General features: G+C 40.1%; 3 protein-coding genes across 6 annotated transcripts in view; 2 read left to right on the top strand and 1 right to left on the bottom strand.

Moving 5' to 3' along the window:
- Positions 1-27,143, bottom strand: part of LOC109041143 (protein amalgam) — a 641,206-nt gene that overhangs the window by 578,195 nt on the left and 35,868 nt on the right. The gene's annotated exons all lie outside the window — the stretch shown is intronic.
- LOC109038938 (uncharacterized) lies at positions 13,660-26,393 on the top strand. The gene is given in 10 exon segments (XM_072306596.1): positions 13,660-15,183; positions 15,404-15,639; positions 15,695-15,909; positions 17,092-17,224; positions 17,647-17,907; positions 17,909-20,375; positions 23,628-23,984; positions 24,560-24,872; positions 25,683-25,809; positions 26,220-26,393. Coding segments are annotated over 9 exon segments (4,275 nt in total). The 5' UTR covers positions 13,660-15,183; positions 15,404-15,411.
- Positions 20,156-27,143, top strand: part of LOC109038937 (G2/M phase-specific E3 ubiquitin-protein ligase) — a 29,559-nt gene continuing 22,571 nt past the window's right edge. For all 3 annotated transcript variants that reach the window (XR_011899722.1, XM_072299484.1, XM_072299481.1), the window contains exon 1: positions 20,156-27,050. The gene's annotated coding sequence lies outside the window, so the exon portion shown is untranslated. The remainder of the gene's footprint in view (positions 27,051-27,143) is intronic.

Below are 27,143 nucleotides of genomic sequence, written 5' to 3'. Positions count from 1 at the left end.
ATTTGGAATTCATCGATGAAGTACTGTGAAAATTAGAGATTTAACAGTAGAAAAATTGGAATTTTATTGGATTAAACTTCAAAAGTATTTCAATTTTTTCGTTACTTTTCAATTCGACTTGGGCATATTGACAATGGCTTTTAGAGGTTTTTATAAATCTCTATTGGATGGCGACTTTACAGCATTGCAATAGGTATCGGTTTGCGCCGTTTCAGATTTCCAGTCACACCTAGGTACTTTTTATTTTCTTCATGGGAAGGACGAGTATGGGAGGAGTAGCGATCATTATCAGGTTAAAAAGTGGCTAACCTGTAAGAAATCCAAATTCAGTTCTCATTTTTTTTCTGGTTGTACACATTCGGTATTAAAATGATATTAAAATTACAATTTGGCTTATCTGCTTCCGTGGTCTGCGATCTCCCGTCGTTGCGCTGCTGCCAAATCGCTCATCGCTCCGACAGTTTTCTAACATTCACGGACCATCTCAATACTGAATTACTGAGACATTGAAAGTCCTCTAATAGTCCAAAATTCCGACTGAGTTACCTTCCGGACGGCTCAAATTCGCGTAAGTTATTCTGAAGCACTCGGTTTTAGCTTCGGGTATTATTGGTATTATTTTTCTCGACAGACTCGACACGAGAAAACGGGTTATTCTGCAGACAGGATGGCAACAGTGGTTGTGTGAATAGTAAACACAGAGACAGTAAACATAACCTTCACAGTTACTCATGACTGCACCAAGTTAACCCCCTTTGATGCGGTACTTTATTTTCGGCGAATTAAACTGAATTTCGAAAAGATATTTCCGAGATGTGGAGACAACAAAGTGAAAGAAGTGAGGACAATCACATATAAATCTGGTATCATCTATGTGTTGTTCCGACTCTACGTGAATGTAACTCCGGAGTTTACCTAGTATCAAATGGAATATACCTGTTCACTGTGTTGAGCACCGCACTTGTTTTAGTATCAGATGCTGAAATCGATACTTGTCTAAATTTTGTATCACTTAAGTCTGAGTATGGAATCCTGCAGCTTTAACAAGGTTAAGTTTGAGGCATTCTTCATTTGGACCTGTGAATTTGTCGACTTCATTTATCACCTCAAAAGCCAGGTTTGATATTTTCAGTGGAAACTTCTGGTCCAGAATCAAGTGAGTTATCTAGTTTACTTACCATAGGATAGGCTTATGTTACTTGAGTTTTACATCTACCATGCGTTTACACACCTAATGATATAGTGGTGATTTTAATTGCATCACATCAAATGTGAGGTAATCCAAAGTATATGCTTGGCCTACAGTCAGCTTATGCAACTTATTGGAATAAGGAGAGGCTCGTCCATTTCAAAATGGGCTTACTAAGTGATCAAAAGTCTGCTTTGCTGTCTACTGAGTTTGTGTTCGTGGAATCCACGAACACCTTAAATCTACTTTAGGTGTTCGTGGAGTCCACGAACCAAGTTTTCACAAATTACTCAAAGCTGTGCTTACGCATGACTTATGATAAGGACTTGCAACTTTTGAAGAAAACTTTAGACTTTTAAACTTGAACTTTTAAAAACTTGGAACTTGTACAAGCTTATGCACGGTGCCAAATTTATTCAGTTATTTGTAATTAAATTTGTGTTCGTGGAGTCCACGAACGTGGATAGTTTGAACACACTAATTTAAGATTTTTGTTCGTGAACTGTGGACAGGATGAAGCGTTACCAGCCCCCGTTCGAGTTGTGCGGTAACGGGCATCGAATTTGTCACCAATGCCGGGCTCGATTACAAAATTGCCCAATCTGTAGAATTTCCCTGGCACAAAATGTTAAAGATCGGGCCATGGAAGAATTGCATAAAGCAATATGGCCACCACCGACAGATAGGAATGCAATGAATGATGACACTGAGGAGGAAGAAGAAGCAGAGAGACGAGAGGACTGGCGCATTCTGGAGAGGGCAAGGCCACAGAGGAGAGAAGAAGAGAGACATGAGGCAAGGCGACATGAAGAGATGAGTTTGGAAACGTTGTCTGTTGTGGCGCTCGCAGAAAGAATAGAGGCCATCAAATTAACCTTACCGAGACATCTGTGGGCTGTGGCCCGCCTGAACCCAGGCGGAGGGGCCATCCTCGATATTAGTGGGTCTGTTGCACTCAGGAGGGATTTGGAGTGTGATGAGTCATTCCGATGTAAATTTTCACGAGAAAACGGTTGGTGTGGTTAAAAACATTCTTAGTTTGATATTAAAGCTGCAAAAGCTAAATAAAGTTCAAAGTTCCAACGGGGGCCTCTCATTGGTCGTCTACGTCACAACCAGCAATCTTATTTCCCGCCGTTTCGACGCACCTGTGCTACCCCATAAGGAATTCAAAGTCGTTTTTCTAAAACGAATTTCGGTCGATATTTAACTTATTTCACCAAATTATCTTGCAGATATCAGTTCTTCACATCCTCTACTTTACAAATTTATCAACGACTATGTTAAAATCGCATCATATTAAACACAGCGGGACTGCATCCCGCTGTCCTTGGGCTAAGGAAACAAAAGGCCTCCCAAATTGAGGTCAAGAACGCGTTCCTGCTGCAAATCCTGAACACCGCCGACATAGACATAGACAAGTTAATATTGAAGCGGAAAGAACGGTTGGCAGAGTCCGGCTTTCCGGAGCAACCAACGCCTTTAGTTATTGGCGATACTTCCGAAAAAAACTTTTTTGTCTCGGTCGGAGATTTTTTCTTTAAGTGCTATTCAATACTACAAATCATTGACGTTACCTTTAAGCTGTTTAAGACATCAGGAGTAACTTTCCCACCTGATTGTTGTCTGCCGTGCTTCAACGTTATGCTTATGACATACCATTAAGTATTGATTATGATAACGTGCGGTTAACGTGAATTAGTTCCGACATAAGGTTGTAATTACCTAGGCTTTGTTTCTCTATGCGCCCCATTTAATTTGATCTCAGGGAATTAATTAATCGCATCTATAAATCATTACATGGTCATTATTTATTGTTCAAGCTTACATAGATAACTGTAGTAATTAACTTTGTGTACATACTTGACTCCGATGTGTTTCCTCTGATGATGACGCAAGTCCAAAAGGCCCCAGGCATGAATTAAATAATAATAAACAAATTCGCAGTATAATGGTCAGAAATTCGATTCTGACAATTAATTTTAGTGTTATTTTTATTCTTGCTGCTTTTACGAGCGTGTTTAAATATGTTTGAGGAAAAACATTTTATATCCCCGTCTGACAATGGTCGGAAGGTATGAGACTAAAAAAATCCCAATTTTTTGGGGTTAAGTGGTTTTTCTCTAATATGTGGAATGACTGAAATGGAGTTATAACTTCAGGAGATACCTCATAGTACGTACCACAAGTTTAGTATCCTCCTCAGCTAATGCGTTGAAGTTGAATTAATAATCCTTTATCAGTGCAAAAAAGTTCCAAAATCATCGGATCACCAATTTATTTGTATCTGACAGTAGGATTGAAGAGGCTTTAAAAACCTTGGATCGAGAACTGCACTTAAACCCTTGCATATGAAGGACTCAATGATCGCAATTCTCTTGGGAACCAATGATTTTCTGCGCAATAGGGATTTCAATTTTGAATGGTTACGAGCTTATCGTTAACATGGCCTCTAATCTTTGTACATGGATTTTTCTGGTGGCAGTACCTCCAATTCCACGGTTGCCAAAGTTTAACTCAGAAATTTGTGAGGTCAATGAGTAAATATATGGTTTTGAGATGAGGGAAAAAGTGACAATTATCGAATCCATAAAATTTAGAGATCCTCAATCAGGCGTAGATCTCAGTCTGTTTAAAAAAAATATTTTAGTGAAAAGGCAGATCTTGTCCATCTAAATGCAAAAGGTCTGACACTCTTAACAGATGCCATTCTACAAGTTTTGTGAATAAGTTTATATGCAAAAGGTTTACGTATGTGACGGTTTGTATGAAAACTAGAACGAATCAACGAATAGGAAGGTTTGAAAACTGACCAAATTGAAAAATTATCATTTTAAAAATAAAAATTAATCTAATTATTCGAGCTTTGGACCAAAGTTCGTCCTCACCCCCAGCTGCTCTGTAAGATGTCTTTCATTGAGTGTATTTCACCACCAATTCATTACCTACGATAAGCTGTTGGGCTAGCTTCATTGAATGATGGACAGTTCACGGTTCCTGAAATAAATTTATCAGGAAATTACAATAAATTGATCCTGGATAAGGTTGGCATCTGTTTGGCATATCAGAAGTTCGGATGATCGTGAATAAAATGATTTTACATTCGATTGTATAAAAAATTGCCTTTTTATTATTATATTACGCAATGAAGCAATAGGTACTTTCTCTTGCAGACTTTAATAATTACATTTAACGACACACAAGAAATAAATTTTAAAATTAAAAACTAGCACAGAAACGCGAATTTTTCCTCTCTTTTATTTCGTAATTCCTAAATATTTTGCTACTTTGCTCAACGGTATTGGAGTATTACAGAAATTTAGAGAAATTTTTCTAATTTTTTTGTTTGTAAATATAATGAAAACCGTCTTTTCACAGTTAATCATGATGTCTTTAAGAAGAATTAAACCGTACGATATACCAGGATTTTTACGTTTATTTTGCCGTTTTCCCTATTCAATGATGAACTTGAAGTAGGAAATTCATTAGGCAGCCGTGCGGGTGTAAGCTAGATAAATGCGACGTACTGCACAATCCCTTGCTTTCCTTCTGAATTGAGAGCAAGGCTCCATAGCAGACCCCGAGCAACTCGGTCGTGGTTGCCGGAGCCCCGAACGGAGGCGCATTCTCTCATCATCCGAAGAGGGTAATTCACGCGTCCAAAAAGCTACATCTACACGGAGAAAAAACCTTGTGCGTGGGACCCGGAAATTAGGTCGTATGGATCTCTCAAGTTTTCAGATTGAGCATCTCAACACTTGAGGTCTAGCTGTCGAGGTTCGAATCACACATCAGATTCCTTACGTGCATCCCGTTCCCTTCCCACACCCTCCCCCCTTTTTTCACAGTGGCTGAGCGACAGAATTCGGAAAAGAAACCACCGTTGAGAACCACGCTCACCAAGATTTTCGAAGAAAACAAGAGTGATCTTCTGGATCATCCACTGCGGCCGCCATTTGTCATATGCTCAAATGGGCATACTATCTGTTGCACGTGTCGCCAACAATTGACACAAGACGCATGCCCATATTGCCGAGTCCCTTTAACGTCGGTGATTAAGGATTCTGTATTGGATGCAGTTTTTTTCGCTGTCCCTCCGACATTTACTTCGGAAGTGCCAGAGCCTCCGTTAGGCCGGGGGGTCAGGCGCACTTTAGACGTAACCTCTGCTGGGCCATCACGACTACCGAGAGGCAGGGGGTACCTGCTCTCCCAGTTGGGCGTGTTGGATTCTCCCCCACCACCACCAAGACGAAGGGGGCAATGGGCTTCTAGAGCGATTGAGCCAAACCGAACGGAAAGGCAGGATGCAAATCTGCAAAGAGCAATTGCAAGAAGTGTGATAGAGTCAGCCTTTGAGGAGGCTCTATGGAACTCGCTAGATGTGGATGATCTGGGGAATATTTTCGCCAGAATCCCTGTTCGTAGGTGCTAGTGTTGGTTCGGGACCCTTGCTTCCGGGGCTCGGGCTGTCTCAGCTGCGTCAGCAGGGCGGGTCATACTAGTCTTGATCCCTTCGGGGTACGAGGCGGGCCGAGATGTTCCCGCCATCAAGACTTATCAGCTGGAATGGTCTCGGCCACGGTCGTAGGGGTTACCATGGTTGTGTATGAAAGAAAAAATTGTTATTGCATCGCAGAAAAAAAGTTTTTTTTGATCCGTCCAATCCCTGTTTTAACCCCTTTGTAAACCATTTATTTTCCTGAGAAAAGAAGCTTTATTCTTTCTATAAAGTGAGTTCTTTTATTGGTATTTTTCATCCTACTCCGTTGTCTTCGCAACCCTGAACGATCATGTTCGGGATGAAGAAGACGACTTCCGTCTCGACCTGAATCTGCAGCCCGTCCCTTTGCGCGGAGTCGCGCTGCGTGAAATCACGGCTGCCAGAGAGCAGCTAGCTCTGGTGACGAGGCTGGCGCGGGAGGGGCAACAGCTGCAGCAGCAGGGACATGCCCTCGCACTCCAGGCTGCAGCGAAAGCAGCCGAAATGGCAGCTATTCAAATCCCCCAATTTACACCAATATTAAATAGGCAAGTCATCAGCCAAGTTTGCCAGAGGAGCACAGCACTGCATGCTTGCATCCGGGAAATGTTGTATAAAATGCAGGAACTCCAGGATACCAAACAGAATATCGAGAACAAGCTTGTCCAGTCTGTTGATTCGTAAAATTCCCTTGTAAATTCAGGGAACAATGTCTTCGGCCTCCCCAACCTAAGTGGGATGAAGAAGACGACTTCCGACTCGCGCTAAATGAGCAGGGCCTCCCCTTGCGTGGAGTTGCCCTGCAAGAGATCACTGCAGCTAGATAATATCTAGCGCAGGTGACTAGGCTGTCACGGGAGGGCCACCAGCTGAAACAGCAGGGGGATGCTCTTGTACTACAGGCTGAGGGAAAACCTGCTGAAACGGGAAACATCCATGGTGACGCCCTTGCGTCTCGAAAAATATCGAACTTCGATACCGCGTCCATGTAAATTGATCGTCAATAGAATATGAGTGGCGGGGGAGGGGCATGCAGCGATGCAGACGCGGGAACGTCGAAGGGTGCTGCAGCTGGTTTCTGCTGGAGTATACAGTATGTCTACCGTTTAAAGGGGATGGGAGTGGTTGCAGATCTACTTGAACATGCCGAAAATTTAAATGCCGCGCCAACGGCTGTCCTAGGAACGAGCGCCAGTGGCCACGGAAGGTGCAAATTGAAATCCAAGACTAGTAGCTGTGAAAGCAATGCCTACATATTGCCATCGACAGCGTTCATTTTTGATCTTCACACGGAAAAAATTAAATAACTTTAACAATTCAACTGTTAAAAAAAAAAACTGCAATGTTTGAACGTAGATTTTACAACAAAAAAATGCTATTTAACCACTATGGTAAGCTACTTTGACCACGGGGGTGGTTAAAGTAGTATTTTTTGTTGTAAGATCTACATTGAAACATTGCAGTCACTTTCTATAGTAATTGAATCGTTCAATCAGCAATTTAATTTTTTCCGAGCATCGCCCGTTAATTCTTCTAAAAATGTTATATTCTACAATTTAAGGCCTTGCCTAAGTCTGGCCACCAAGAACACGCCGATAACATGCTACATTAATTTTTTACATTATGATATAAAGGTGGAGGGAGGTGGGTCTCACAGCTGCAAAATCATGAATAGTTAATATATCTCCATTGATAAAGTCTGTATATCGAGAAACATAATTTTAAAAAAGCATAAAATGAATAAATGGAAGAAAGTTTTGGTTTTTGCCGAACTTGTAATTTTTTTTTTTTCATCCTTTAATCTTAAGAACGCATTTATGAGAGGAGTCAATGATACGCTTTAGGGTTCATATTTTAGATGAGCATCCAAACCGGTTACTGAGGACAATGGTGCCTACTCAAAACTTACTTTCCGTATGTTACATAAACACGCACACACAAGCTGCTTATTCTTAGCAGTCTGAAAATACAACAATTTTCATGAAGTACGTCTGATCCGTTAATTCTTTCCAGGAGAAAAATTCAACAAAAATGTTTTTCAACAGTTTTCAGCTCAAATGTACGAGAGACCAGGTTCTTGGACGCCTCGTAAGTGAAAATAGGACCTTAATTACCTTAATTAAAACCTTATTAATTGAAATTAGGAAGTGAGGAGATGCGCCTCGTAAGGGCGATGAGAAAGTAAAGGTAATGAAGCTATAAATCAAGAAAGATTAATGACACACAGAATTCACTTTCATGCGTTTACGGTACTAATTTCACTTGGCATTTATATCACTCGGTATTTTTAGACGTCATATAGACTCCGGAACCAAATTTTGCTCATTTTGATTAGATTTTTAACAGTGATAAAAGGTGGGGCTGTCGTCCTTCTATTCTTTTCTTCCAGGAATTTTTTTCTATGTTTCTTATTATTTTTTTCTGATTACCTTTCTTGCTTTGTTTTCTTATTCACTTTAGAATTACTTCCTTTACTTAGTCTGAAATAGTTCGTTGTATGTTTCAGACATATCATGAAAGTTATTCCGAAACACCTCCGTCAACGTTGTTACGGTATGCCAAAAGAATCCGACATATCAAATTACAAGATTTATGGATAGTGCCGCAATTGAAATCATTTTCATTATGGAGACAAATAAAACACACTGGCACGCTTCAAAGGTTGTTTTCCTATTTTAATCATAATTTATTTTTCATTGTTTTTTCCTTCTTAAATTTTTCTTTTTCACCGTATTTTTTCATCTTCTTATTATTTTTTTTCGCTTTATTTTGTTTTTTACGATAATTTTTTCTTCGCTTTCCTTTCGGTTTTTTTTCTTATCATTCTTGTTTCGTTTTTTTGATTTTTTTTTCTTAATAGTTTTTTTTACATATTCTGAATTTTTTCTTTTTATTTTATTGGTTTTTTTTTTTTTTTTTTTTTTTTTTTTTTTTTCGTAATAAATTTTTTCCAGTTATTTCCATTATTTTTGTACATATGGATCAAATAAAACTTGTGCATTCTACATGGCCTCGAGAAGTAGTCATCCAACTCCGCAATTTGCCGGTGACCCGCTGGCGAACAACTTCCGAGAAATGTACAATGCACAAATTTTTTACACATTATTTTCAAAAGGCTCAAAAAGTTATTCGTTGCAAGCAAAAATTCTGCCACTACATCCCAAATTCTACGCCGCTGTGACCGTATGACCATTCACAAGTCGTATCGCTGATCCGTTTCTTCCTTCCATTTGAGGATTCGTCGATAATTCGTAAGTAATAATTATGGTCCGATGGGTGTCCGCTTGTCGTCTCCGCACCGCTCAGTTCCTTTTTCTTCGGCCATTAGTTCAACGATTCTGTTGGGCGATGTATAATATCCATTTGACAACATTGTCCCTCTATGTCGGACATGGAAACTGTTGTTGATCCACAGGCGCAGGTGATGATTTGGGTACAACATGGTCCGAAAAAAGTAGGTCCACAGGACCGAGAGGGAATGAGCATGACACGAAGAAATTCCTGAAATAACAAGGTCGACGGTTGCAGCTAACTCCTGGCAAGAAAAACACATTATCACTCGGAAACCAACTTTTGGTAAAGAAGTGCGCATGACTGTTGGAAACTAAGCAAATCTGGAAGAGCATTTCAATCCACAAAAACAAGCAAAATTCCTACAATTTGGACATCCTACCGCTGAACACCCTATTTCTTGTTTGAAGTTCTGAGGAATCTGAGGTAGACGCGATGAGCGGGGCCTTGCAGGAATCATCTACAGTCGAATTCGTAGATTTTTTCCTTTCTTTTTTTGAACATTCTTAGCCTTTATCAAATTGTAGGGTAAAAGTAGGTACTTCTGTTCTTAGTTCGGACCGCGTCTAAATCAATTAACCGCGGGAACTGACTTCATGAGTTTCTTGTGCTTTCATCCAAGGATAGGGTGTGGCATACGATTATCGGTTTGACGGCACCAAGAAAAGAAACAGCGTAAATCGTATCATGAACGAAAGCGGATGCTAGGGGATGTCCAGCCAATGCAGGAGATTTGCACTCAGCTCAGTGACGGTGCGACCGCCAAATAAGCTCTTGAAATAAGAACCGACTTGCACGGTGCACGCAGTTTATTCCACAGCGGGATCGCTTGCAATTTCATGATTTAAACTTCCACTTGCGATTCAACCGATTCGGATGGGTATTCATTTCATCATGACAATGAGATTGTTCCATTGTATAAGTTGAAAAAAAATTGCAATACCATTTCGACTTCCAGATTAATTTTTTTGACAAGGGGATTAAAGGGCCCAAGATTTCGTACGATGTCGTGGTGGCTCTTATTGTTGGCACAACAAATCTTTGTGGCAAAGCCATAGAGAATATTCTTTTCAACGTTTTTTTTACCTTCTCAATCTTCTTCCATTTTTTAGGATAGTCAACCATTCTTCCGTGTGAAAAATAGAGGATTCGGTCCGCCTGCACTCGAGACAGACCTCAAAAGAAGTCAGAGTGCTTGTAGGGATGAGAGTGCGGAGTCATCCACAAACGAAGCATTCGGCCTTGGAGGTCACTAAAATTTTGGCCGAAAAATTTCGTACTTTAACTGATATTTCCGGTGAACGGGAGACACTTGTAATGATTTTGATTCAATACAGCGTCTTCCGTAAATATTCTAGCGATCGAGGGAGTCCTAATGATTACTTGTGTGTACCTATGATATGTCTCGTATCTGAGATCAAATCGATATGCTCAGGCTCAGACTCCAGGAGCTGCTTGGACTCGTATCCGCCGCTGGTAGTAGGCGTGGCACATTTTTCTGGGACCAATACAAGATTGGTTCAGCGGAATTATATCCATATGCTATACTTCCGATCAATGGTAGCGCAGGTTGGGAGAACTTCAATCGGCGAGTGAAACAAAAAATACGTATTAAACAAGCAATTGCTGAGCAGAGGACACTGAACTCGATGAAGTCGCTAGTTTCTTAGACTTCATCATGCAGTCTCTCGTGGCTTGCACACTTAAAATTGTCTGAGGCACCACTCCTTCAATCAGTACAACTATTCAGCCCGGCGATTTTACATAAAAGATTAACTGTGGTCAATTACGGGTGAAAAAATCGGCATGTTGCAAACGGACCACACCAATTTCCAGCGGCTCAAATTCTCTTCGCATTCCAGCTTCTGTAATTATGTGCTTGTGAGTTGAGTTCTTACTTCATGCCAACGATAAGTTCTGCATTAGATGTGAGCTGGCTCGTATTAGAGAAAAGAAAAGGCTCCGTTTCTTGGCGACCTCTGAACATCGAACGCCAAGCCCGCTTCAAAACGCTGTTGTCGCAGATTTAAGTCATTCCTCGAGTCCTGAACACTTGAAAACTGACATGCACCAATGAAGGCGCCTGCAATATTGCAGATATACTTCGAGCATAACTTCTGCAAGCGAGAAAACTTAAGCGTTTTCATCTGACCAGCACCTGAGGCTGTGCGCTGTGAGTGTTTCGTCGACTGTGTACTCAATTCAGCTCCGAAGATTCTCTTGTTCGTCGATAGTCTGCGATTGAGAGGATGGGTTCATCGGTAGCATCAAAATTGGACTAAAAAACTGCAGTTGAATGAACTTTCCGTTGTTCGGAAGAAATTTGACGCATACCATTCCAAAAATTTGCGCTTCATATTGCGATTCTGATATCTTGAATGATTTCCGTCGTGTTGGCATTTTTACAGCATATCAGTCGTCCGAGGAAAAACTGCGCACAAATCGAGAACCGTTGGGCTATTTTATGCAGTTCATACGTTTATCTTCGTAATATCAAGTTATAGTACGGATTTACGTGAGGGCATTTTTGTTGACCATATCAAGTTCGCATACTGAAGTTCCGGTGAGTTTTCGGGTCCCCAGCCGAGCTAACTTTTCGGGATTCCGACGGTCAGATCCGTCGTGTCAAATTTGCATGGGCTGCGAAACAAATATAGTGGCCGAAGATAGGAATAATGTGGTCAATTTTGAGTGCTCCTCCAATATTGATAGCTCTGTGCAAACGGCGTTGCTCCAAAAAACGGGTGATTCGGTTTATATGAAGTGCTCGGCAGTCGTTTGGCATGGCTTTCTGAAAACACTGTTGTTCGAAAATATGGCCCATGTGGACCATATCAAAGCACTCACTCGAAACTGTTAGCTGTGTACGAAATGCGATGCTCTGAAATATTAATTATGTGGTTCAATTGGACCAGTTGCTTTTCATAAATTTCCGAAGGATTCGACAAAGGTGTGGATGTGGATACAAAAATTCAATGGCACCAACATCATGAATAGCCAGCCCACGCTGCTATTAAGTAATGTGACATCTCTACTGCACAATAATCGGTGGGAGTCAGCAGTGAGTGACGAGACCAATATTGCGCGCTTGAAAAAGTAGAACTGTGAAAAATAGAATCCCTCGATGAAAATTAGTTGAAACAAATTATCTATTTTAAGAAGTGGAAAGGCAAAGTGCAGCCGATTGGCGGGAGGCGTCGGTGGCTTCGAATCCTATCAAGCTGAGCAACTTGAGTAGACAGATTCAACCACCACTGGGTTGGAACTGGGATCGGTTATAATCACGCTGGATAGGATACACCAATAATTGACAGAAAACTTTCCGTTGGAGAGTGGTGATAGTATCGTACGCAGCGACACGAGAGAAAGTCAAGGCCAAGCTGATGAGAAAACGGGATTCACTATGGCAGTACATTAAAAAACCCGCAGACAGCCCCTGCTGGGTAGGCAGCCAAAATGCAACTTTCCACATTTTAATGCCAAATTTGGCTGGCTAAGCTGCATAGAACATGGTAATTGATTTAAAAAAAAATCGATTAAGTTTTTTACTATCCCTCATCTCTCTCCATGTAGTTTGAAATATTACTTGTTTAGTTTAGTTTTGGCTTGAAGCTCAATTTTTTTTACATCAATTATCATATTCTACTTCATTTGGGGTCGTTCAAGTATTAGGTAAGCCTCTTGGGGGAGAAGGGGTGGGGGGAGTCGTATCTGGACTTTGCTTCCGGGGTATTGCGAGGGTTCAAGGTGGGGTGGGAGGTTGTCAGGACCAGATTAACTGATCGTAAGCGTCCCTTATGAAAAAAAAAAAAAAAAAATTGTATTTCCCTCCAAAAACCTGGGTTTTAGCAACTTCTTGGGAGTTCTGCGCTTCTTTGTTCCCACTCTCCAAAAAAAAAATAGGTTGAAGATCAAGTCATTGCAGGCTTACTGCACACTGGATAAAAAACACATTGTATCTAGAGTCAAGACTTTTGAAAACATCGACAAGAAAAAGTACTCTTGATTCAATCAGAATCTAGCTTAAATCAAGAGCCAAGCCTCTTAATTTAAGCGGATTTCGTTTTGATTCAAGCAAAAATCCGATTGAATCAAGAGTATTTTTTCTTGACGATGTTTTCAAGAGTCTGGACTCTAGATCCAATGTGTTTCTTTTTCCAGTGCATTTCGAATGGATGTGAGTTTGGTTTACAGGAGGGGCTGAAAAGTCCGCAAAAATTTCACCCGTAATACTTGAACGACCACATGCACGTGAAACGTGAACGATCCCTGTGAAAATCTGAGGTTATTCGAGTAGAAACCCTTCGCTCGCGGAGCTTTACCGGAAACGGCACCCAGTGGATCGAGTCAATGGGAGAGGTCGGCCAAACTTTGAAAACTTTAAAAGCTTATAACTCCGTTTGTACACGATTTTGAGGTTCTGTATGTGGTTTCATTGGTTTCCTCGTAAAATGTTTTTCTAAGAGCACCCCTTAAAATTTAAAATGAGAGGGAGTAAACATCAAAATTTGCACTTTTAGTCAAAAATGTCATGCTCGACCTCTCTGATTGTCTCGGTCCACTGTGCGGCATCCCCACTTCGCCTGATGGAGAACTATAGAAACATATATTGTAAAAAAAAATACAAAAACAAGGATCCATCAAATAACTACTGCATGGTCATCTTTCCTTAAAGAACACAAAAATAATTTTGAAACCTGGGGGGGGGGGGGGGGGAGGAGGAGGCGTGAGTCATGCAGGGGACGGTTCGGCAAGTGTGAGTTTCCACTCAAATAATCTCGATACTGAAAGAGGGATGGAAAAAAAGCATATGGGTAGTCAAATTCGTGCCAACAAAATCAGTAAGAACAGGCGTGAAATGGATGATGAAATTCCGCCGACAGCCCCTGACGGTTAGGCAATCGCAAAGCTCTAAGTGGCTTTGCGCACGGTTTATGTAAAGATCTCACAAGGACACTACCCGCCTACTGGTGGGCCTGCTCAACATGGTAGAACAGTTACATGGTGTTAAAGATATTCTGTAGAGTTGAGACGAAGCCAACATTAATATTAATTTTCATTTTCTACCGTTTTCTTTGATGATACGTCAACCTGGATGGTCTCCAAAATCTACACGAAAGAAACTTCACAATCAGATTCTATGACTGCACCAGATCGTTCCAAATTTGCGGGAGATAAACCACTTATCTGATTCATTTGAGAGTTGTCTATAAACTAGGTAATGCTCTAAAGGGAGGGCCGGTCTTCACAATTCCGTCACCCAGAATAAAAAGAGGTGGGGGAGGGATGTAAAGCTCAGTGTCACGTAATAGTGTGTACACTGGACTACGACTTCTTTCTTCTCTTCAAGGCTCAAAGGCTAATTTTCATGTATTATTCTTGTATTATTCCTTGTCTCCTAAAACACAGAGCTTTCTAATTAACAGAGGCTATGCCCTACCTCTCGTTCGATGAAAAAATTGTGTCTATTAAGCTCATTTGATTTTCATTTTAGTGAAAATGGGGGGACGGTGTCAAGGAAAATGTTACGTGGTTAATTTGGGGTTTTTTAGACCAGTGTGACTATGGCGTTACAAGCGGGCGTCAAAAAATCGGAAAAATCGGTTACGTAATTTATGGACAACCCCATAACGACTTACATCTTACGTGAATTTTCGTCCTAATTGCTCTCACTGCCTGTTTCGTCTCTGCCCGCACGCAGTGCGGCGATTTCGGCCCGACGGTGAGAGCAATAGCTATTATTTGATTATTTTCTTAATTGTGGTATAGGTACGACTCTGGCGAGAGACACAACAATCCTCATGGTAAGTTCCTACATTTGCTTGAGGTGCAGCCTTAATTTAATAAAAAGTCCTGCTTCGAGCCAAGTGAGTGAATGTTCTATGTTACACTGACATTTTCTTACCTAGTCGCTTTTACCGCCTGTTTCGTCTCTGCCCGCACGCAGTGCGACGATTTCGGCCCAGCGGTAACAGCAATACTAAGTAGGGTCAGTTGGGGTAATTCCGTCACGGGGTAATTCCGGATGTGCATCATGGAGGTCGTAAAATTGAGGTTAGGGAATTTTCGCGCTAGTATGTCGTTGCCAACGTTCAGTTGGTCACCCTGAGTGATTTGGTTCTCATTTCTTGTTTGTTTACGCGTGATAAGGAGATCGGTCGTAAAGGTGCGAAAAAAAAGCAAATCGCCAAACTCGGAACGTCTCTGCAAAGTGTTACAGGTAAGAGAAATTATCTTTATATTCCAACAACCATTATTTCTTTAAGTTGTTCTGTTTATGAATAAACAATTTTGCCTGTTTTTCGAATGATCGATGAACCTCTGTCCAGATTGAGGTTAAACCGGAATTACCCCATCGGAAAAACACCGGTGGGGTAATTCCGTTTATTCAATTTTCCAATTTAAATTTGATAATTAATTTACTTTTTGATCTGTTTTAGCTTCTAAAATGCCAAGGAATTACAAAAAAAAGAAGCTGAGTGAGCCTCTCTATACGCAATGTGATCTGGCCAGTGCCGTTCGTGATGTATCCAATCAAAATCTTACCATTGTTGCCGCGGCACAATTTTATAACATTCCTAAATCCACACTGGCTGATAGAGTTGCCGGAAAAGTAGGAGAAGGTGAGGATATCTGTAATTTATTTCTATTACATGTCAGGGGCTTTCCTTTCTGGGTATTTTGAACTGGTTTAACTTGACTTTTACCTAGTTAATTTCCCAACTTAATCGATAGTCTCATTTACTTTTGTCGCAGATAAATTTGGTGCTGGACGGTCACCTGCTCTCAACCTTAAAATCGAAGCAGAAATTGTCGAGTGTCTAATTGCAAGAGCTCAATTGGGTGTCCCTTGTGGCAGAGAGGAGCTCAAGGATTTAATACAAGATTATGTCAGGAACAACAATATCTCTACTCCATTCAAGGATGGTCGCCCCGGGCAAGATTGGTACTGAAACAATTTTTTTTTTTTTTAGGAGTTTAAAACACTACACAAGAGTAAAATTTAAGATTCTAAAAAATTTAGAATCTGAGAAGAATCTTAGAAAACTGAGAAGAAATGGTTAACCAACACAACAGCTGAGCTACCTTATTTATATGCTTACCCGAAAATCCATAAACCGGGAAAAGAGATGAGACCAATTGTAAATTGTAGAGAAGCCACCACATACAAATTGGCAAAATGGTTAATCAAGAGATTCAAGTTGTTTAAAATTTTTGAATCGAAGAGTGTAAGGAATTCGATTGAGTTAGTAGAAAAACTTAAGAATATAAAACTGGAAATAGATGACAGGATTGTTTCCTTTGACGTAAAATCTTTATACCCTAGCATACCAGTAAACTTGGCACTAGACACCTTAAGAAATTGGCTACACAAAAATGGAATAAGCTCGATGAAAATTAAAGAATATGCGGCACTAGTAAATTTATGTCTAACTCAAAACGCATTTTACTTCAACAATGAACTTTACGAACAAGTAGACGGCCTAATGATGGGCAACCCGATCTCCTCGTTGACAGCTGAGCTGGTCATGAGTGAATTTGAATGCAGAGCTATTAAAGAATACCCGAAAATTTTCCAACATTGGTCTCGGTTCGTAGATGATGTCTTAGAGATACTAAAAAAACACCATATTAACGAAGCCCTTACAATTCTTAACTCATACCACGAGAAAATTCAATTCACACTTGAAGTAGAAGAAGAACAAAAACTTCCCTTTTTAGACCTAATCGTACATAGGGACAAAGATAATCTCAAATTCGGAATATATCGGAAACCTACGAGCACGGAAACATATATCAACAACAGAGCGTTCAACCAAAGACCACACAAACTCGCAGCTTTCAACTTCATGCTACACAGAACAAACAGCATTCCTTTGAACGAAACTGATTACAAAATAGAAATAGAGAAAATTTTAGAGATAGCAGAAAAGAATAGTTTTAACAAAGGAGAAATCAAGAAATTGAATGAAAAAGTGAAGCAGAGAACCCTAAATAAGGAAACATCTAAGCTAAATATAGAGAAAGCCGAGATGAGGTTTAAGAAATTCTCATACCATCCGAAATATGCCCCAGCTTTTCGTAGGATTTTTGAGAAGTTCAACATAAAACTAAGCTTCACCAATAGGTTCAATGTTGCCCAACAATTTAGCAGGAAGATTGAAAACAGAAGACCTGACAACGAGGAGAAAGGTATTTACCAAATTAACTGCACAGAATGCAATAAATTCTACATAGGACAGACCAGCCGTTCACTGAAAGTAAGAGCCCAAGAACATAAAAGATGTGTTAGAAATAGACAAACAGAGAAATCAGCAGTAGCTCTACACTACTGGGAAGAAGGACACGAAATATCGTTTGAACCGAAACTGCTAAGAAAAGTCACTGAGAAAAATAAACTAGACATATGGGAAAGTATTTACATGTACCAAAATAAGAACAACATTTTTAATACGGATCTAACGGGAGTAAATAACAGACTGTTTACAACAATACACTCGAGATGTGACAACGATGGAGGGACGGGAAATAATCCGGGACCGAAATCAGCTGATTGGAATTGACCAGTCGCGCCGATGATGGAGGGCAGGTAACCTCCGAAACGCGTCCGCTTCCGTGAAAAGAAGATTTTATGCAAGTGAGTGGTTCAAAAATTGTCTTAAAAGTTTTTTAAATTTTTTAGAATCTTAAAGATTGGTACTTATCATTCATGCGCCGTCATCCCAATTTGAGCTTGAAGAAGGCTGAACAGCTGCAAAAAGCGCGTGCGGACGCCCGTGACCCGCAAGTAATTTATGATTTCTTTGATTTACTTACAAAATTGTATAACGAGAAAGGCCTTACAAGTGCAAAAGCGTTTCTTGCAAACTGTGACGAGTCAGGCTTCAATAGTGATCCTACAAAATCAAAAGGAATCGGAGCAAAAGGCGTTCCTCTGACTGAGTCGAATCTCAGGTGGTTCAGGTAAAGAGAATACATCAGTTTTAGCTTGCGTGTTTGCTGATGGCACTTTTATGCCTCCTCTAATAATTTTTAAAGGTCAGTCAGTGCAATCTAGATGGGTTTCGAAAAATAGTTATCCAGGGACAAAATACTCAGCGTCAAATAACGGTTACATGGAAGAACCGATCTTTTTTTCATGGTTCACCGAGGCTTTCATTCCTCATATCCAAAAATTAAGAGAAAACAAAAAACTGCCTGACCAACATGCCGTCTTAATCTATGATGGCCACTCAAGCCATTTCAGCGTCAGAATTATCAGGGCAGCAATAGACAGCAATATTTCCTTAGTTAAGTTACCAAGTCATCTTACTGATAAAATGCAACCTCTAGACAAAAGCGTTTTCGGTCCCCTCAAAAAGTTTTGGGAACCATTGTTAGTAGAATACGCTAAAAGCCAAATAGGTCGTGGTCATGGCCGCTTAACAAAGGAGTTGTTTGGAGAGTATTTGGGCAAAGTTTGGCCACAAGGATTGAAAGAAATCAACATTCAAAAGGGTTTCAGCTCTACTGGTCTTTATCCTCTTGACTCCAAAAAACTAGCTGCAACCTTATTCACTACAGAACAAATAGAATTATACGAAAATAAAAAGAAACTAAAATTGCAAAGGAGAGCATCTTTGAGTACACCCCCACCCCCCGATGAAATTTTGCCCCCAGAAACACCGCGCCTAGAGACTGGCTCTAGTTTCGGGATCTCTCCCTCAGTCAATAACCCAATTGCGAATGAAGTATCTGATCTTAATCCTTTTTCATCACAAGTTCATAGTCCTATTTCTTCTCAAGCCGCCTTTATCGGACCAATAGATTCAGCGATAACTGAGAATAATGTATCTTATGAGACCGTCCTAGATTTGTCAACTAGAATTCATGGCAATACGCCAGAGAAACCAACCAGCTTAGTTGATATTTTTACCCATAAAATTAAATGCGTGCCTAAATGGACAGAATTAACTCAGTACAAAGCTAAAACCCCCGAGCAAGTTGCTCGACTAAAGCACCTAAAATATGGCGAGGTCTTGACCACAGATGAAGTATTGAAGCGTCTTGAAGAAGCTGAAGAGGCCAAAAAAAATAAGAAACCCAAGAAGAAAACTAAAACGGGATCTACCAAAGATAAAAATGAAACCAAAGAGGAGAACGGAGAAGAAGATGCAGATTTACCAGAAAATGCAGCAAAAAAGAAAAAGAAACCAACGAAGAATACTAAAAAGAGACCTGCCAAAGATAAAAATGAATCCGAAGAGGATGACGGGGAAGATGCTGATTTACCAGAAAATTCTGATTTATCAGATGGTGAAAGCTTCAATGACAATGAGAAGGAAGATGACAACTTAGAATTGCTGTTGATGGAAAATTATGCTGATTCAGAATCTGGTTCAAAGGCGGAAATTGGGGACTTTATCCTGGTTCGTTTTAAGAAACAAGTCCAAAAAGAAACGTTTGTGTATTATGTTGGCCAAGTTTCTGAGAAACTCGCATACGCGGACGATCTCGCCCTCGTGGTTAGCGCAAAGAGCAGAATGGAACTCAGAAGGAAGGTAAACGAGATAACGAAAGAGATTGGCGCTGCTCTCAAGTCAAAGGAGCTTTTTTTAGAGCCAAGAAAGACTGAGGTGGTAGTTACATCCAGGCGCAAATTCAGGGGCAAGAACATCAGAGTGCTGGTGGAAGACCACCCCATTGTCCCTGCACCCTCTCTGAAATACCTGGGAATCTGGTTTGACGGAAGCCTCTCTTACTCAACACACATTGAAAAGGCTATTATTAGGGCAAAAAGGGTCTTTGGCTCGTTAGCTGGGCTGTTACCCAACCTACGTGGCCCTAGCTATATAAAGAGGAGGCTCCTGTATAGTGCGGCTATGTCGGCATTTCTTTATGGGGCTCCAGTATGGGGTGCTCATGGAATAAGACCTGGCTGCCGCGCTATGATTACTAAGTGTGTCAGACCTCTCAAACGTAGGGTGGCGTGCTCCTATGTTTCTGTCCCGAACAATGCCCTCAATGTGATCTCGGGTACCCCTCCAGTTCACCTGGTTCTCGAGGAGAGGATCAGCTTAGATAGTGGTACGCCTCGCCCTGAAGCGAGAGCCTTAACTAGAGCTAAATGGCAGGAAGAGTGGGACGCTGCTGAGGATGGATTGTGGACGAAGCGCCTTGTTCCCAACTTGGAAGCTTGGTTGCTGAGGAAGCACGGGGACATTGATTTCTACATCTGCCAGTTCTTGTCCGGACACGGATGTTTTAAAAGATACCTGTTGCGTAGAGGTATTGTTCGGAACAGCTCCTGCCCGTTTTGCTCGGAAGAGGACACTGCTGAGCACACATTCTTTGAATGTGGTGCCTTTCAGAAGGAACATAATATGTTATTTGGTCGCCTTGGAATGCTTACTCCGGAAAACGTGGTGGAGAGTATGTTAGAGTCTTCGGGTAATTGGAATTTGGTATCAGGTTATTGTAGGGAGGTTCTGATGAAAAAAGACAGGGCAATCAATCCACCCGTAGAATTGCCATACGGCAGAGCCGGGTCGCCTCAAGCCAGCATGAGCACCTAGTAATTAAATAAATGAATTCTTCTCTTGTTTTTCACCGTCATATGTAATCTTGTAATTCTATTTGTATTGGCACGAAACCTGTATGTACCTAGGCTCGGATGTAATACTGTAACTTTATTCTCTGTCAGTTTCTCTTTCTTTATTATGTTACAAATATTATAATCAAAATGTATGTGCTTTGAAGAGGTAATAAATAAATAAATAAATAAATAAATTCCATTCTCTGCTCAACTTCGCACAGGCTTGGGTTGTTATCTTGATAATTTCCTATTTTTTTGGAATAATTAATCAGGTAGCGTAACGTTCGTATCTTATCCGCTCTCCAACTGATCTCTTATCTCTGGTCCAAACTCTTGTTCCTCTTCTGAGCTAATCTTTTCTCTTGATTTGTCTTTACTTTGTATTCTTCACACCTAACCTAGTTACTTCATCTGTCATCATGTACGTTTTCCTTGGAGCCAGTCAATTGGTTCGTATGCTTAATAATTTTCCTGTCGAAGATTCTGTATCCTTGGCAGTTAGTGGTGCTTCTGCTTGTTGCCTTCCTCCGGCAAACCATGATCTTTGGCTCCGATCGATCCTAAAAACCCAGATTCTTAAGCGCCTTTCAAGAAATGAAGCCTTCGACAAAGACAGGGATATTCTTATCATTCTAGCAGGGACTAACGACATCAAGGCGGAAGTTGATGTCCCATCCCTTAAAAAGGCCTTGAAGGCCCTCCTTCTTTATGCCGAAAGACACTTTCGCTTCATCGTCGTCGGCAGAATCCCTCCTATTCCTCTCTTTCCTGCGCATGTCAATCGCAAGATTGATGTGGTCAATCGATGGTTGTCGAGCTTTTGCTCCAGAGAATCATTGCGTGATCGTGTTCTTGTGGTTGACAGCTTCTCTCCCTTCATGCGTCAAGACTCTTGGGAGCCTGACCGCCGATTTTACGAAAAGTTTTATTTTCCTAAAAGAGGTCATCAGAATCGCCGAGTAGACTTGCTTCACTTGAATCGAGAGGGTCTGCGCATCCTTCATCGTCTCCTCCTGGAAGCGGCTGAGCGTTTCACAACCTAAAGTCTTCCCCTTTTTTCTTGTCCTCAACTCTCCAAACTGTGCTCGAAGTATCCAACCGGTTCTCTAAAGGACCACTGAACAGTATTGACCGGAATGTGTGTACTTTATTCTATCCACATTTCATTGCAATACTATCATTGGCTCCTCTAAATTTACAGCACTAAGGTTTTACAAAAACGGCTACTTTAAATACACCATAATTAATCAATGTTTTGAATTCATGTGAGTGTCAACACAAAGTTTACTAAAGATGAGAATAATTTTAATTTCTTCATTGCAAGTGATGTTCAGTTTCATGTTTTGAATTCATGTTGAGTGTCAACACAAAGTTTACTAAAGATGAGTATAATTTTAATTTCTTCATTGCAAGTGCTGTTCAGTTTCATACAGTGGTCATTGTTTGTTCATGGTTCGCATTTTCTTCCTTGGACTTACGAATTGATGCCTCGATCACAGGCTTCATCTCTAACGGATGTATGGCTTACCTACTATTTGTTCAAAGGTATTGGACAAATTACGTAATCATATAAGTAAAGATTACCACTTATATTTAGTTGTTAGGCATTGTGTGGGATTAAAATTTAAGAAGTGCCTACTTTTGGTAGCTAGTTCCTTCTTAAATTTTAACCAGGGGGCCAATTATTTAAAGTTTAAAGCAGCCCGATAAGACATCCAATTGAAATATATTACATGGTTAAGATAGGGCTATGTCTTATAGTTTCAGGCTCATGCCGCAATCACACGCTGAATGTGGAAGTCATTGGCCTGATGCCTGAATTTTGCGCATGACGCGCAAAATTCAGCAACGATTCTCAGCAACCACCAATTTTGAATTTGTTTGAACTATCCGAGTAGATTTGATACACATTGGGATGAAAATAACTCGAATCTGCTAAATTTCAGCCGTTGGGCGATTACTGATGACTTCCACATTCAGCTGCTAAATTCAGCGTGTGATTGCAGCATGACTTAGCTTCAATAATTAGGCCGCAGGTGTCCTCATTTTTAGCACTGAAATAACCTATCCCAGCAGCAAACATAATTTGGATGATTGAATAACTGTTTAAATATGGACTGCATATAGCAGTAAAGAATCAAGTCTATTGAATTACTTTCAAAAAGATGCAACTTTTCCTCTTTGTGAAAAATGCCCCAGAATCTGAATAATTTTTGTTTTTCCACCCAAACATTCTGGTTTTTAATGAGCTGAACAGGAATGCATGCATTCAGTTTCCCTTAAGGTCAGGTTGCATCATTTTAATGGCAATGGAACTTGATTCATTTCTAAATATCACTGTTCAAATGAGCTTTAGGATTTCCAAAAGATTTTTGAAAATTTTGACCAATCTGGGAGTAGATTGAAAGCGAATGAGATTTAGGTTCCAGGTTTGGATTTGTTGGTTGACACTGCTACTGTTTCACCGCTCTCTAGTTTTATCTAAACAATAGAGGTTCAGAAGAGTAAATGAAGAACAACTTCATTTTAGAATGAGTCTGTTCCACATGATCAAACTGGAGCTCAATCTGGGAGCATCGACAAGCTCTGAAATGCATTTCTGGCCAACCACAATTCACATCCTGGATCGTCTCTTTGATGAAGCCAGAAGCCAGACTGAAGCTCCAGTTTGAACGCTTGGAAAGGGCTACACTTAGAAGTACTTCATGATGATCCTGTGAATACTAATCTTCCGAAATTATTACTATTATTTTTTCCTTCCAAGTTTCAAATAGCCTATCGGCTAATTCCACGCTTATTACCCCAGCGCCAGGTGACCATTGCCTGAGACCGCCGAACTCAGGTCACCTTGGTCACCTGGCCGGGAATCGAACCTGGACAATTCTAAAGGAGACACTTACTTTGAGCATTATAATGGCTCACTCAAGATTTTACATTATCAATCTAGTCAGGCTATTAACAAAATTATTTGAGCCTGCTCTGTTATACTGATTGCATTAACATAAACCCTCATATTATTACGTTTGAGCTGCAATTTACTTTAAAAAAAGTGGCTAAACTTTTGTTTCCTTTGGTTTGAATATTTGCAGGCGCTGCAGACATTATTGAGTTTGGTTTGATAATCTTAGAGGAACTGGAGAAAGGGAATGCCTCTGTTCCAAGGGGAGATCTTTCCATGTTAAGACTGTCTGTCACCAAACTGGAGTTATACTCAGGAATGCTGCATAATATCTTCCATGCAATAACTGAAGGGGAACTTAAACAACAGCTATCTCGACTCATTTTATTTGTATCTCAGTTCCTACAATCCAATAGAACGGCTTCTGCTTCAACTTCTAGTTCAAGACCTGTTAACCAAAATGCATCTGTAGCAAAAATGTCATCTTCACCTGGTCGACCTGAATTTATGCTCAACATAGATCACATTACTCAATGTCGAAAAGCAGGTACAATTGTTGTGCGTGCAAAATCTTCCTTTTCAAAATAATAATCTAGGATTTAAATTAAGAAGCAAATGAAATGCTGGGGCAAACAATTCCCAGCGTTGCCTGCTAACCTATAGATTTGAGGACCAAGATTTGGGTCGTCTGAAAAAACCGAAAGTATTCATTTCCTTCTCCCCCGTGTTTCCCTCATTCATGGATGTATTTGACGATGTGTGTCAAGTTTCAACCCCCTCTGACCATTGAAACCCCTTTCACCTTTGGCCGTTAGTTTCGGGGTTTTGGCACAAATAAAGTGCATTTTTTACTACTTTAATGCGTACTTAAAAAAGTATATTTTAAACGATAGTCCACCAGACCTTTTTATGGAGGCTCATAATACCTGACGGAGCGAATTGCCAATACAGCTCCCCAACGTTTCTCAAGTGTGGTTTTCCTACAGGAAATCGACAACTTTCCTCTGACCCATGATTTTAGCACTAATTGTACGATTGAATCAGTTTGCTAAAAATGTCAGTGATGTTCTAGCTCTCACACTTGTGACTTCTTAATATACTCAGATTTGTTTTTATTTTCAGGTATGACTAGAGCAGCCATTGCACGTTACCTGGGAATTTCACGCTCAACCTTATACAAGCATGTTCATTTAATTCCGGAAGATGAAAATATAAGTGATGATGAACTTACAACCATTGTTACTCATTTAAAAGGAGAGAATCCTAATTGTGGAGAAAAATATGTCCGAGGACACTTAAAAGCAATTGGCAAAAATACTACTCAGGAGAAAGTCAGGAAAACTCTCCGTGCAGTTGATCCTGTGGGCACTTGTTACCGACGACGAATGAAGACACGACGAGGAACCTATTTTGTTCCTGGGCCTAATTACCTTTGGTAATACTCCCAAAAATTTAATTTCCTAATGTTTTTCTGTGAGAGGAGGAGCTGCTGATGTTGTTTGTGTAAAGCAAAAACCCAGGACTCTTGATTCAAGGTGCTTTAATAGGAAGTATGTTTTAAAGTCGTATGTGGTTTAGTTAACTGGGTTCATGGTTCAGCAGCAATCAGATCTTACTGTAGACATTACTGACAACAGCTGTTGGAAAACAAGAAAGCCTCATGTGGTCAAGAGGAAAAAAAATTTTAAAGTTTTTGAGCCGTCCAGTTTGAACAGTCAATATAATAAGAAAAAAAAACTTAAAACAGACATAGCTTAAAGATTTTTACTCTCTCTAAAAAATTAGTGAGATTAGAAAGTAACGTCTATAATTTGGTGTCGAAACCTAAAAATTAAAATTATAATTATTATTTTACCATCTAGACCTACCTATCTTCTCAAAATCACAGACAGTTTTCCCTGTCATGCAGTAAAAAAGAAAATTATTTTGTCATTTCAGCTAATTTCCTCCTAATTTTCTTAAAGAGTTACATTAACCAGGTCACAATTACACAAATGGGCAAAAAAAGTACATAAAAAAAACTCTCAAACTCGAAATTACCAATTTTTCCAAGTTGATAGAGTGTAGGCACTACCCCCCCCCCTCCTCATCCCGTGTAGCCCCCTTCGAATTTTAATGTAAAAGAGAATGTATGATTCACATGAAGAACAGTTCTGGTCATAATTCTTTGTAATTTGAAGTAAAATAAACATGTTTGTCGCTTTGGCGTATTCATTTAAACTGTATCTGTTTTCTTTTATTTCAGGCACATCGATGGAAATGAAAAATTACAGATGTACCAAATATACATTCATGCCTGCATTGATGGTTACAGCCGAAAAGTTCTTTACATCCATTGTTCTTCTAACAAAAATTCCCATTCAGTTCTTAATGTATTCAGACGCTGCGTTCAGGAGTTTGGATTTCCCTTTAAAGTTAGGAGTGACAAGGGTTTAGAAACCAAAAAAGTAGCCAAGTTTGTTTTAAAGAATCGCGGTGTTGACTCTAATGCTTACATAACTGGAAGATCAGTTCATAATGTGCGTGTTGAGCGCTTGTGGGGTGAGGTGAATAAAATCACTTGGCGGTACAAAAATTTGCTTCACCATTTACAATCAAATGGGATTTTAAACTTAGATAATTACCGTCATATACAGGCTGTAGCATATATCTTTAAACCCCGTATTCAGCGTAGCTTGGAAGAATTTAAGAATACATGGAATTTTCATCAGCTACGGACAGTCAAAGGTGACATCAAAACACCAGAATTGTTATACATCCAAACGTTCCTCTTGGATACCAGGGTATGAACGACCTTGATGCATCCGATACATCCGATACAGAAATTGAAGATGGGTTCAATGATGAAGATAGTTCGATGTTTTACGATTTTTGTCGAACCATTGTGCAAGACCCATTATTGGATGATGGATGTAACGGTGAAGCGAGTCTCATTCATCTGTTGAGCAGACTGTAAATTCTAATTATATTCACTTCATGCAGTCAATCCTCAACACAGTTCGTTTGAGTAAAATAAGTTATATGAAATTTTGGCAAATCGTGCTTTTAAGCCGATCCCAGTGTCTTTTTGAACATCAGCTGTGTCGCTCTAAATCCTTCATAATTTTCACTTGCAGTATGGTTTCTCTCCAGGGTCAGTCCATTTAAGATTTAATTTTGCTGTTACCGCTACTTTTTTCACAAAACCAACCCAATGGCATGGTGTTTTGTACATCATTCCTCATGAAAATTTTGCGCTGAATTCGAATCCGTGCTTAAATTGCAGGAATTTTCTTTTTTTATCGCTCAAATTTGATCTGAAATGCTGCATTTGTCATTACCGTAACCTGTTACCGGTCGAAAGTCTCAACTTTATCGCTGAATTCAAGCAAATATATACAAAGTCACGGGCTTCTGAAATCAAATATGGCTTCAGCATACTTTGAATTGATAATTCTTTCTTTTTAGAGCTATATTCTCCTCTAAGTCTTCGAAAAAATTGCCATCTTGTGCTTGTTACTGGATTTGGTGTCATTACCGTAACCCCTTGTTCTGGAGCAAACTTCGGCTGCTAGGCGACAGCACCAGCTCGAACTTACATTCGTTGATGTTTGTGTTGGAAGGAGGACCCATGGTGAGTAGCTCTCTATTTTTTACTTAATCATAAAGTAATATTCGTTCAATTTACAGTGATGAATTGAGTTTTGTCCAACTCTCAGCTGCCATT

The sequence above is a fragment of the Bemisia tabaci genome, chromosome 1 (assembly GCF_918797505.1).
Source record: "Bemisia tabaci chromosome 1, PGI_BMITA_v3".
Lineage (NCBI taxonomy): Eukaryota > Metazoa > Arthropoda > Insecta > Hemiptera > Aleyrodidae > Bemisia > Bemisia tabaci.
This window is presented reverse-complemented; position numbering and strand designations above follow the sequence as displayed.